This window comes from Lepidochelys olivacea (assembly GCF_965140295.1).
Source record: "Lepidochelys olivacea isolate rLepOli2 genome assembly, chromosome: 3".
Classification (NCBI taxonomy): domain Eukaryota; kingdom Metazoa; phylum Chordata; order Testudines; family Cheloniidae; genus Lepidochelys; species Lepidochelys olivacea.
Window position 1 is genome coordinate 147,413,313 of NC_140413.1, and position 13,596 is coordinate 147,426,908.

The following is a 13,596-nucleotide window of genomic DNA, read 5'->3' on the forward strand; positions in this document are numbered from 1 at the left end:
GCAGTTTGGTGAAAGTAAGTAAATGTATCTATTCCAGTAGGGCTTCTACACTTTCCCAAGTCTTGTTGTAGTTGAGTTTTCTTAATCATATGTCAGGCACGTGAGTAAGTTTGCTATGTATTCATTAAGCTTTATTTTGATTATCTGATCTATTCTCATTTTACCTGTATTTCAATATCGCACTCACCCCCAAACTTGGAGGGTTTATTCCTATTGACAAATCTCCAAGTATATACAGTAGTTGCCGAAAGTGTGCTTTAAAGAGCAGATAGAAGACATAGTCCTTGCCTGAGAGACCTTAGAGTGCAGTTAAAAAACAATAGAAAAGACCTGGGCTGAGGAAGATCAAAAGTTAGAATAAATAGAGTTCTCGGAACATATTGCCTCCACAAAACTAAAACTTGCTTCTATCTAAAGAATATTTTATGGGCAAATTCAGAAATTGAGGGAGTGGACTGACTGTGGGACTTGATTAATGAAGAATTAAGAGAGTACTGTAATTAATGCCAGTCAGCATGGGTTTATGGAACCCGTATCCTGTTAAACTAACTTGATATCTTTTTTTAAACGTGATTACAAGCTTGGTTGATAAAGGTAAAAGTGTTGACTTAATATACTTCGACTTCTGTAAGACGTTTGGTTGGGTACTGCATGACATTTTGACTAAAAAATAGAATGATACAAATTTAACATGGCACACATTAAATGGATTAAAAATTGGCTAACTGATAGATCTCAGTGAAATTGTAAATGGGGAATCGTCATCAAGCGGGTGTGTTTCCAGTGAGCTCTCACATGGATTGGTTCTTGGACCTATGCTATTTAACATTTTTAGTAATGATCTGGAAGAAAAAATAAAATCCTCCCTGATTAAGTTTGCAGAGGACACAAAAATTGGGGGGAGGGGGGAGTAGTAAATGACGAAGAGAACAGATCACTGATATAGAGCAGTCTGTATCGCTTGGTAAACTGGGTGCAAATAAATATTATGCATTTTAATACAGCTAAATGTAAGCATATACATCTAGGAACAGAGAGTGTAGACCATATTGACCATATGAGGGACTCTTTCCTGGGAAGCAGTGACTCTGAAAAAGATATGGTGGTCATGGTGGATAATTAGAACCTGAGCTCGCAGTGTGATGATGAGAGCGAGTGCAATTTTTGGATGCATAAACAGAGGAATCTTGAGTAGGAGTAGTGAAGTTATTTTACCTAGGTATTTGACACAGGTGCAACTGCTGCCGGAATACTGTGTCCAGTTCTGGTGTTACCAGTTCAGGAAGACTGTTGATAAATTGGAGGGGATTCAGAGAAAAGCCACAAGAATGATTAAAAGATAAGAAAATATGCCTTATAGTTAGGGACTCAAAGAGCTCAATTTATTTAGTTAACAAAGAAAAAGATAAGAGGTGACTTGATTACAGTCTATAAGTTCCTATCTGGGGAACAAATAGTTGATGATGGGCTCTTCAGTCTTGCAAAGAAAGGTATAACACATCCAGTAGCTGGAAGTTGAAGCCAGAGAAATTCAGACTTGAAATAGGTGTAAATTTTTAACGGTGAGAGTAATTAACCACTGGAACAATTTACCTAGGGTTGTGGTGGATTCTTCATCACCAACCATTTTTAAATCAAGACTGGATGTTTTTCTAAAAGTTATGCTCTAGGAATTATTTTGGAGAAGTTCTATGGCCTGTGTTATACAGGAGAGCAGGCTAGATCAGTGGTTCTCAAACTTTTCTTTTTTGCGGACCACTTGCAAATTGCTGAGGGTCTCTGTGGACCACTTAATGATCTTTCCAAATGTTGTTTGTACCATGAGCTAACTATAGTAAAGTGTTTTGGATAAAAACGCTATATAAAAAACCCCAATCATAATTCACATTTTTTGTTCTACAAATAAAAGCACACAACTCCTATTTTAATATCAGTAGTATTACCTTTCTAATGTGATGGATGTGCCCTCTCTCCCCTGTCGTGGCAGCCCCCGAGCTGGGGCTGGGAAGGAGGTGGGGGCGGGTCTCCCTTGCCGTGGCAGCCCCTGAGCTGGGGCTGGGAAGGAGGCCTGTCTCTTCCCAGCAGCCACAACCCTGGAGCTGGGGAAAGTCACCTCTTTCTCTGGTTGCTGCAGCCCTGCACATCCCAAATTCCCCCTACCCCCTCTTCTCATCCCACTGCCCCCTCCCACTCACTCCCTATCCCCCCCCCCCCCCCAGGCTACCACCTCACCTTACATATGTGTCTTGTCCAGGCACCTAATTAGTGGAGCCACACATGCGCAGCTCCACTAATTTAGGTGGGTGGCCCTTTATTCTCTTGTGTGCGGCCACCTTAGAGAGAACTATCCACGAACCACCTGAAAGGAGCTTGCGGACCACAGTTTGAGAACCTCTGGACTAGATGATCACAACCCCTTCTGGTTTTGGAATCTATGTGGTTTTTTTAAACAGTTGGGGATCTGTTAGATTTGGTGGTGGGGAAAAATGGTATACTCGGAACCTCAGTGAATGGTAAATAACTTATAGTAGCCTACTCCATTTTGAATAATGATGTATTATGAATAATGCATTGTGTGTACCAAGTATAAATTTTATTAATTTTGTTAGTACTTGCAGTTCAAATTCTGTTTTTATGTTTTTGTTTTTAGCTGGTTCAAGCAGTGCCATCGGAGCTCAGGAAAGTACTGCCCAACTGTTGGTGTCAGATCCCAACCTCATTCATGTTTTAGTGAAATTTCTTTCAGGCACTAATCCTCATGGAACAAATCAACACAGTCAACAGGTAATACTGCTAATTACAAAAACAGAAGTAACTCAGAATTATAGGTAATTATTTTACCTAGTGCTGTAAAACCTCATTATGTTCATGGCTTGCACCATCATCACTTTTATGGTGTTAGATGATTGTGATAATTTTTTCTGTGTAATTATTGTTCTTCTTCAAGTATATGTCCCTATGAGTGCTCTACCATAAGCTGTATGTATGCTTGTGTAGTCTCGATCAGAGACTGCAAAGTTGTGTCTGTCAGCCCTTGTCTGAGCAGTGCAAAGTGCTCTACATGAGGGTATATAGGGAGGCGTGAGTATATACCCCTAGGGGATGCCAGGGTAGACTTCTAGGCCACCCCAAACAACATGAAATATTGCCTGTTCTGCTCCAAGGGAGGCTAAAGCCACAAGTATCAGGGGGATGCCTGATAACACCAAGGCCCAATAGCCTTCTTTATGCTTTCCCACCTATTCTGTTAATCCTTAAGACCCTTTCAGGCTGTGCTGAGAAGGAGCAAGAGCTATGCTCATAGCACCTGTTTGGCTGAGACAGGTGTGGTAACCCCAAACCTCATCCATGTCTTGGAGTTAATGTCCCCTAGCTTGCCTTTCACAAAGGACCTATTGACACAGAACTCAGGGACCATCATCCATCCTAACCCCCCGCCCCCGAATCTGAGAGCATGGCTTCTAAATCACTCTCAGACATGAAGCTGGTCTTTTCAGATAGATTTCAGTCAGTTTTGTTATCCAGTGGAAAGTCCACTACTCACAAGACTTACCTCCAAAAATGGAAATGCTTCCAATTCTGGTGTCCTTCTCAAGCCTTGGAAGTTCTGCTTTCCAAGATCCTGGACTACTACCTATTACAGTACATCAGGCTGTCATCACAGCCTTCCACTCACCCATCCAAGGCTTCAGTCTTTGCCTATCCTACAGCAACCAGATTTCTTAGAATTGTTCTCTCTTGTTTGACACCTGGCCCCCCAGCGGGATCTCAATCTTGTTTTAAATACCTAATGGAAAACCTTCAAACCAATGACAATCTGGTCCCTTTTCCACCTCTCCCTGAACATCTTGTTCCTAATTGCCATCACCTTAGGAAGGAGAATGGGGGAGCTGGGCTAATGCAGCATACATCACCTTCTACAAAAACAAGGTTATGCTACATCCCCATCCTCACTTCCTTCCAAAGGTCTCCTGGAGCATAACGTTAACCAGGAAATTCACCAACCAGTTTTCTACCCAAAACCTCGTTTCTTCAGAGAGAAATCAAGCCTTCGTTCACTGGATGTCCGAAAGGCCCCTGCGTTCTATCTGGACAAGACTAAACCATTCTAGGTCTCTCTCAGGCTATTTGTATCAGTTATAGATGGGATGAAGAGCCAGCCAGTTTTCACATAAAGGCGAAGTGGGGTTGCATCTTGACCTGCTATGAAAATATGGGGGTGCAGCCTTCTCGCTGAGTAATAGCACATTCCACTAGAGCTGAGTCCACATTTGTAGCTCTACTGAAGAACAAGCCCGTAACAGAACTCTTCTGGATTGTTTTAGTCTTCTCTCCATATCTTAGCCAAACATTACACTATCTTACATGTTTCCAGAGATGGCTCTTTGGTGATGCAGTCCTTCCAGTTGTCCTGGACTTACCTCATCAGCAGCTTATTTCCTCACTGAGTTACAGCTTGGGAGTCTCCTTTGGTGGCTACCTATAGGGACATATACTTGAAGAGGGAGAGGGTACTTATCTTACCGTAACTTGAGTTCTCCAGAATGTTTTGTCTCTGTAGGTGCTCCTTCTCCTTTCCTTTGGAGTTCTGCTTCATGGTTAAGAAGGAACTGAGTGGTGATGGGCTTGCATTTCCCTATATGCACTCATTCAGAGCATGAGGCACCAGCATACAAACACTACTTTGCAGTCTTCAATCAAGAGTGTGTGGGCACTCACACATCCTATGGTTGAGCACCTGCAGGGACAAATATCTCTAAGAACTCATAAGAACATGAGACCATCCATGCTGGGTCAAACCAGTGGTTCATCTAGCCCAGTATCCTGTCTTCTGACTTTGGCTGATTCCAGATGCTTCAGAGGGAGTGAACAGAAGAGGGCAATTTATCGAGTGGTCCATCCCTAGTCCCAGCTTCTGGCAATCAGAGGTTTAGGGATACCCAGAGCATGGGGTAGCATCTCTGATCATCTTGGCTAATAGCCACTGATGGAACTATCCTCCATGAACTTATCTAATTCTTTTCTTGAAACCTGTTATACTTTTGGCCTTTGCAGCCTCCTCTGGCAACAAGTTCCACTGGCTGATTGTGCATTGTGTGGAAAAAGTACTTCCTGATGTTTGTTTTAAACCTGCTGCCTCTTAATTTTATTGGGTGGTCCCTGGTTTGTGTGTATGTAAAGGGGTACATAACACATCCTTATTCACTTTTTCCACGCTTTTCATGATGCTACAGACCTCTACCATATCCACCCCCTTACTCATCTCTTTTCAAACTGAACAATGCCAGTCTTTTTAATTTCTCCTCTTATAGAAGCTGGCTTTTTTGCATAATTTTGTTGCCCTTCTCTGTAGTATTTTTTTAATTCTAATACATCTCTTTTGAGCTGGGGTGACCAGAACTGCACACAATATTCAAGATGTGGTAGTACCATGGATTCATATCATGGCGGCATGAAACCTTTTGTTGTCTTATCTATCCCTTTCCTATTGGTTCCTAACGTTGTTAGCTTTTTGGACTGCCACTGCATATTGAACAGATGTTTTCAGAGAACTATTCATGGTGATTCCAAGATCTTTCTTGAGTTTTAGCAGTTAATTTAAACCCCATCATTTTAGATGTATAGTTAGGAATTTTTGACAGGTTTCAGAGTAACAGCCGTGTTAGTCTGTATTCGCAAAAAGAAAAGGAGTACTTGTGGCACCTTAGAGACTAACCAATTTATTTGAGCATGAGCTTTCGTGAGCTACAGCTCACTTCATCGGATGCATGCCGTGGAAACTGGGGTTTTACCAGCAGGAGAGTTTGTGTGTGTATGGGGGTGGGGGGGATGTGAGAAAACCTGGATTTGTGCTGGAAATGGCCCACCTTAATTACGCACATTGTAGGGAGAATGGTCACTTTGGATGAGCTATTACCAGCAGGATAGTGAGTTTGTGTGTGTGGTTTTTGGGAGGGGGGTGAGGGGGTGAGAGAACCTGGATTTGTGCAGGAAATGGCCCAACTTGATTATCATGCACATTGTGTAAAGAGTTGTCACTTTGGATGGGCTATCACCAGCAGGAGAGTGAATCTGTGTGGGGGGGTGGAGGGTGAGAAAACCTGGATTTGTGCTGGAAATGGCCCACCTGATGATCACTTTAGATAAGCTATTACCAGCTGGACAGTGGGGTGGGAGGAGGTATTTTTTCATATTCTCTGTGTATATATAAAGTCTGCTACAGTTTCCACGGCATGCATCCGATGAAGTGAGCTGTAGCTCACGAAAGCTCATGCTCAAATAAATTGGTTAGTCTCTAAGGTGCCACAAGTACTCCTTTTCAGTTCGGAATTTGTTTTCCAATGTGCATTACTTTGCACTTATCAACGTTGAATTTCATCTGCCATTTGCTTGCCCAGTGAGCCAGTTTTGTGAGGTCCCTTTGTAACTCTTCACAGTCAGCTTTCAACTTAACTATCTTGAGTAATTTTGTGTCATCTGCAAACTTCGTCACCTCACTGTTTATCGCTGTTTCCAGATCATTTATGAATAAATTGAACAGCACAGGTTCTGGTACAGATCTTTGGGGGACCTCAATATTTACCTCTTTCCACTGTGAAAATTGACCATTTATTCCTTCTCTTTGTTACCTATGTTTTAACCAGTTACTGATCCATGTGTGAACCTTCCCTCTTATCCTGTGCCTGCTGCCTTTGCTTAAGAGCCTTTTGTGAGGAACCCTGTCAAAGGTTTTTGTTGTTTGTTTGTTCTTGTTTTTTAAAGTCCAAGTATACTCTATCCACTGGGTCACCCGTGTCCACATGTTTGCTGACTTTTCAAAGAATTCTCGCAGATTGGCAAGTCATAGTTTCCGTTTACAAGAACTGCACTGAGTCTTCTCCAACATATTATGTTCATTGATGTGTCTGATAATTCCTTTCTTTACTATAGTTTCAACCAATTTGCCTCGTACTGAAGTTAGGTTTACCAGCCTGTAATTGCCAGGATTGCCTCTGGAGCCTTTTTAAAAAAGTGGTGTTACAATAGCGATCCTTCGTCATCTGTTGTAGAGGCTGATTTAAACGAAAGGTTGTATACCACAGTTAGTATTTCCTCAATTTCATATTTTAGTTCCTTCACAATTCTTGGGGAATACCATCTGGTCCTGGTGACTTATTACTGTTTAATTTATCCCCAAACTTCCTCTGTTAACACCTCACTCCAGGACAGTTCCTCAGATTTGTCACCTAAAAAGAATGGCTCAGGTGTGGGAATCTCCCTCACATCCTCTGCAGTGAAAACCAATGCAAAGAATTTGTTTAAGTTCTCTGCAATGGCCTTGTCTTTTTTGAGTGCTCCTTTAGCACCTCGATCATCCAGTAGCCCCACTAATTGTTTGGTAGGCTTCTTGCTTCTGATGTACTTAGAAAAATTCTGACTGTTTGTTTTTGTCTGTATGTGCTAGTTGCTCTTCATATTATTTTTTGGCCTTCCTAATTATACTTTTACACCTGACTTGCCAGAGTTTATGCTTTCTTTTCAAGTTATTGGTAAGGTAAATAACCTTTTCCTTTGTTCATGCTGCTAGTTTCTTTATTTAATAGCATAACTCATGGATATGTTTTTTTCTTTTCTGAACTATTCTGGAGCATTATGGTAGAATCAAACACTACACAGTATACCAATGACTTGATATTCCATGTGAGGGATTTCCTAATAGCAATTTTGTTTTTAGATACAGTAAAATAATGCAAGTAAACCCCATTAACTGAAATCAAATTGGTTAGGAGGAGAACTGTTAATGAACCATTTTAAGATTATGTAGTTAAGTAAGTGAGGAAATATGAAAATTAAGATCCTCATATTGTTAACCAGCCTATATTACATATTTATTTACTGACTACTTCTAATGTATATGTTTCTATGTGAAAATCAGTTCAGATTAATGGGTTTTGTGTTGGATAGGCTACATTACTCATTAAAGATTAGAAATTTTCTTAAAAAGGTAACTGTTATGAGGGGAATAATCTATTTGTTTTCATCCAAGAACTGAACTTTTGTGGTGTTACTACCCATCGCTGGTGGTAGAATGCAAATAAGAAAAGTTAAGACTTGTATCCACTCAATGGAAATTCCACAGAAATTATTCCGGAATGCAAGCTTAGTTTCCATAATGCTTTTCTTATAAAACATTTTACAATAATTGTATTTTAAACAAAAGCTTCCTCGTAGCATAAACAACTTTTGAAATCTCTTTTCAGGTTGGGCCAACAGCTACACAAGCTATGCAAGAATTTCTTACTCGATTACAAGTGCACCTTTCTTCAACTTGTCCTCAGATGTTCAGTGAATTTTTATTAAAGTTAATACATATACTTTCAACAGAGAGGTAAAGATTGAATTTTATCTTTAATACCCACGTTAATTTTTTTACTTCCAGAAATAGCTTTAGGCTGTCTATACTACAAATAAGTGTTTCTGTAACTAGGATGTGACGCTTCCATATTTATCCAATTGTGAATGAATCATGGCTGAAAAGATTTTGCACCTCTACACATACTATACTACCTAACCATATTTAAATGAGTTAATTTTGGGGAATTCTTAGCAGTACCTATGTGGTACCTCCTTCAGGTGCTAGAATGCCTGGAGTTACATGCCCACAAATCTGCATTGGCAGCAAGTGGAACAGTGCACTCAGGACTCTCCACAAGTCCTTGCATGAGGGACTGCAAATAGGAAGACTATATTGAGTGGTAGATGATTGGATGACACAACCTCCTCCTGGACTTGATTGGGGAACTTGTTCTTTGTTGGAGCAACTCTAATGTGATGCTGATTTGGGAGGCCCTCCAAAAAACCCTCTAATATTTTCATTAGCCAGAGGAAGGTCTGCTCGGGGACTCTAGTCTAAGGGGATAAAATAATCTGGAGTGTGGCATGAGGAGTGGGTTAAGAGGATTGCTTGGTAGATTCTGAAAGTATTTCACCTGGATTGGTAAAGGAGGCTAGAATGGATTTACGAAGCATGGTTTCATATAATATCCTTGCCATCAGCTGCAGCTACTTGTCCTTCAAAAATATATTATTAAACATGCGTGTTTTAAGGTCTTCAGCCTTACCAATAGAAATTAATAATATACTTAATTCTCATATCTCTAAAAATGTTTTCAAATAGTCTATATATAAATGAATGCTAAACGCTCCCTATATCTTCCCTAGTAATCATTTAAAAAAATGTATAAAGAAAACCTGACTGTAGTGGTTATTTGTAAATATAGTTAATTGTAGAATAGATCTCATCACCAAACAATATTTTTTGTTTAACCTGGTAACTAATTTCTTTCCAATACATTTGTTTTTTAGCCCACAGAGAAAGATCATATTGACTTTATTCAGATCAAAAATATAATCAGTTGATCAGAGTGGAAAATTAAATAGCAACTTGCTATGGCCAAGATGTAAAAGGTTGAATTCCTCATTTAAGTGTTTAAATTCTGTTGTTAAAGACTTAATTCTTCCCTGCTACTACAAGTATTTTACTGTACATCAGTCTTATGATGCCACTTACTGGGATGCAAGGATTTGAGAAACTCCCACCCCTATTTTATAAGCCTAATTTTGACCACCTTCAAGTTTTCTTTGCTTCCTGGCCTCAGCAGCAGAGATTGGTTGCCTCTGCTTTCCTGCTCTCTCCTTCCTTGTGCGTATGCATCGTTGTCTCTCTGTGGTATGGACACAAAGGAAGACAGAGGATGTAAGAAAAAGAAAAAAAGAAAAAGCGCCGAAAGAACTCCAAGGGCTCTTCTTCGTTCAGGAAGGAGAGAGTGAAAGACAGAGTGCCAAGTTCTGCGACAGCACTTCATCCTTTTAGGTGTGTGGGATCCTTGGTCAGAACATACCATTCAATCAGACACTATTCCAAACTCTCCTGGGGATGCCAGAATGCCCAAATGTACGTCATCTTCAAGCCGGGAGTGGCAGTTTCACTGGTGCACAAGAGGTCCTAGCACTCTACCTACCTGCCTGCCTGACTGACTGCTATCTGAACTGTGCCACAGCTTGGTACCTGCTCTCTGGCTTATCCAGTTCTTCAGCAATTTCACTGCCTTTGTAAGGTCCAGGAGATCTTGGATCTGGATGTCTCTCAAATGGTCCTAGTTTTAGTAAGTCTCACTTTAACAGGCATTCCTTCTGTCCCTCCTTTGTATAGACTCCTATCAGCCTCTCTGTCCCACAAGCAGTACCTTTCAGCTTGCTTTTCTTTCAGCTCCTGGAGAAATTTTTGTCTCTTCAGCCTCTGTGTGGTGCTCCTTCATCCTCCTGTAGTTCCACCCACAATATGAAGAACAGATTTATTATCTCTTGGTCTGATACTAGAGAGCTTAGTCTTCACCCCACCTCCAAGCAGGAAACAGGCTTTCATCTCTCCAGAGACCCACTGCCTGAGCAATTGGGCTGCTTGTTCAGCTTAGCCATGTTCTATCAGGGTGCCTAGGCCTGAGGTTTCTCTGCTGGCCCCTGGTAAGCCCTGCTCTTACCGGTACTTTTCTGGCTCCTTTCCTATACAGGGCTCACAACAGTGGTTCTTTTTCCTGGGCTATGTATACATTATGAGCCGGGAGTGCGATTGTCTTGCTTGTGTGCAAACATTCACACTAGCTCTCACACTAGCTCTTGAGCTAGTGCAAGTTTAAATAGCAGTGTGGCTGGGGTAGCACTAGCAGTGATAGCAAAGGCATGGCTGAGCCAAGCTGAATGCATATCTACCATTTTCAGGTGGTTTGTATTCGCAGATGCTGTCGCTCTCCTAACACATACCCAACACCGTATACAAGAAAAAACAATTCGACTCAATGCATTCAGCCAGCAAATTGGACTGGAAAATCAACTGCAATAAGACAAATATCATGACCTTTAATATTGCCTCACCATCACCTGTACGGATAAAGGATTGTGCTGCCCAAGTATGTGAATGTTTCTACATTGGTGAGAACGTAATCAGCCAGGATGGTGGAACAAGCCAGGACATCCGGAACAAAATCAGTAAAGCCAGGAACACCTTCAGGAGCTTAAATACAGTCTGGAAATCATCAAAATACAACACCAAAACCAAACTCAAGATTTATCAGAACTGCGTATTTTCAACACTGTTTTATAGTGCAGAATGCTGGGGATTGAGAAAGTATGACATGTCCAAACTGTCCTTATTCCATACAACCTGCCTCAGAAAAATCCTCTATCTTTTGGCTCAGAACAATCTCAAACCAAGATCTGCTGACACAGTGGAGCCAAGAGGATCTGAGCACCAATCATTGCCAGGAGGTGCTGGAGATGGATTGGTCATGTGCTTTGGATGGAAACTGATTCCATCACCAGAGTAGCACTTAAGATAGACACCTGAAGGCAAGTGAAAACGAGGTTGCCTGAAAACGACATGGTGAAGAGCTGTGGAAGCGGAGCTGGAAAACCTGGGGTACAGCTGGGGAACCGTTGAAAGACTTGCCAGAAGTAGACAGGAGTGGAGGAGCTTCGTCATTGCTCTAAATGCCAGAGGAAATAGGAACATGATGATGATGATTTATATTCAGAATGGCTCAGCTGTGCTTCCTTTGCTGCTACCAGTGCCACCACGGCTACACTATTTATACACAAGCAGAGGAATCACACCACAAGCTTGTAGTGTAGATGTAGCCTTAGTTAAGCTCAGCTGGAAGCTTTTATAAACAGCTTTGGCCTCCATGCTCCCTCAGGCTTTCTTTCAAGATCTGGGTGCACAGATGACTCAGGGTTTAAGCATAAAATTTGAAATCACTACACTTTCTAGCTACAGAGGTTCAAACTCAGCCCAGGCTCACTCAGTGTTGAAGTTAAACTGAATGTCTTGCAGTTCACTGTGTCTGGGTCTCTCAGGTGACATGTAAAACTAAGGACCTGGTTTTACATATAGGGTACACCTACACAGCCCCTGGGGTGTGATTTGCAGCTTGGGTAGACGTACCCACACTAGCTTTAATCTAGGTAGCTCACTAACGACAGAAACTTAAAGCTGCGGTGGCACAGGCTGAACAAGCAAGTGTAAGCCCAATGGGGTCAGGCAGGCTTGTGAAGCCTGCACTGAAGCTTGCTCTGCCGTATCTTAACTTCTGTTTTTAGCAGACTAGTAAGATTAAAGCTAGTGCAGGTATATGTACATAAGCTGCAAATCACATGCTTGGCTGCAGTGCAGACATACCTAGTGTTGTTTAGGTACGTATTCTTTTGCAATAGCTCTGTGGTCTTAGCCTCCCTTCGCTAACCTGTAATCTGCAGGAACTACAGCTTCTGGTTTTCTCTGGATGGGGTTAATCTCTTCTACCTCCTGAGTGACTTTTTTTTCCCCTTCATTTTCCCCGTGTTGGCTAGGGAGCTCAGGCTTTCTGTTGGTTCATTAGAAACTTCGCTTTTGTCTCAGCCTTGCAAGGTTTACCTCTAATTTCCTTTGTATTGCACTCTTCCTCTCTCAGCAGAGAGATTTCTGCAGTGCTCTCAGTGGCCTGCCTGCCATAGTACTCCCATTTTAGCGTCTGTGTTAGGGGTTTTCCCTTGTTTCAACACCATGGAGACCTCTCAGGGCCCCTTAACTCTCTTAGTGCTTTTCAATGCCGGCTGGTCTAGCCTCTGAACAAACAGCCTGGTCTTGCATATTCTAGCTTCTTTCTACCCTCTGCTGCCAAGTTCAGTTCAGTTTTAGAAGTGCTCTCATCCCTCTGCACCTACTAGAACCTGCTACCGTTTGTCAATGGGAATATGATATTGAGGAGAGATCATAAATGAACCACCTTCCTATTCAGAACCACTGGATTCTGTAAACTCTCAATTGCTGGCCACCTTCAGGGTTGGGGTTCTACAGTCAGAATCTGGGGTACATAGTTTTGGGAGGGCACCTAAACTTCTGTACCAGTAACGGGGTACTCTTGCTGACCCTAAACCTCTCTTTTAGTATTTTCCAGGGCAAATCTAGAGAATTGGAGACCTACATGCTTTTATTTGTGGTGCATCTTCTCTACTAGCTATGGACAATATCTGTATAGGGCTTTGCATTTTCACTGTGACTTGGAGGCTCAGAGAGAACTCTTCTAATGTTAATTAGGCATCACAATGAGACTGTGAGCTAGGAAAGTATTGGCTCCATTTTGCAGATGAGGAGGTGGTGTGTTGGGAACTAAGAAGTGGTGTGGCTGCGAGATTTGTTTCTTCTTCTTGGGTGCACCATTGCAGGATGTGTGCGCGCCTGTGCACTTGCAACTGGAGATTGTATATAGCGGTGTCTGTGGACCCACACTTGCGTAGAGCAGTGCCTCATGCTCCCAGGTGAGGGCCTATAAAGAGGCATGGGCCCACCACCGCTCCAGTTCCTTCTCAGCTGCCTGTGGCTTGAGATGAAGTAGCTGTGGTGTCCACTGCTTTCAGCTACTTCCTGCCTTTCTTATTTACCTCCCTTGTTTATTTCATTTAGTTAGGTTTTTATTTTACCTAATTATTTTTATTAGTTGTAGCACAGCTTATGTTTGGGGATTCCTCCCCTCTGAAATTGGTGCCTTGCTCTTTGTGGTCTGCGATACTCCCCTGAGTTAT

At 41.9% G+C, this 13,596-nt stretch overlaps 1 protein-coding gene across 1 annotated transcript in view; it reads left to right on the plus strand.

The window, feature by feature from the left end:
• BIRC6 (baculoviral IAP repeat containing 6) overlaps positions 1 to 13,596 on the plus strand; it is a gene marked incomplete at its 5' end in the record, with an annotated part of 315,285 nt that overhangs the window by 131,324 nt on the left and 170,365 nt on the right. Inside the window, 2 exon segments of the mRNA XM_084624643.1 lie at positions 2,651 to 2,784; positions 8,241 to 8,368. Coding sequence (XP_084480769.1) covers positions 2,651 to 2,784; positions 8,241 to 8,368 — 262 coding nt within the window.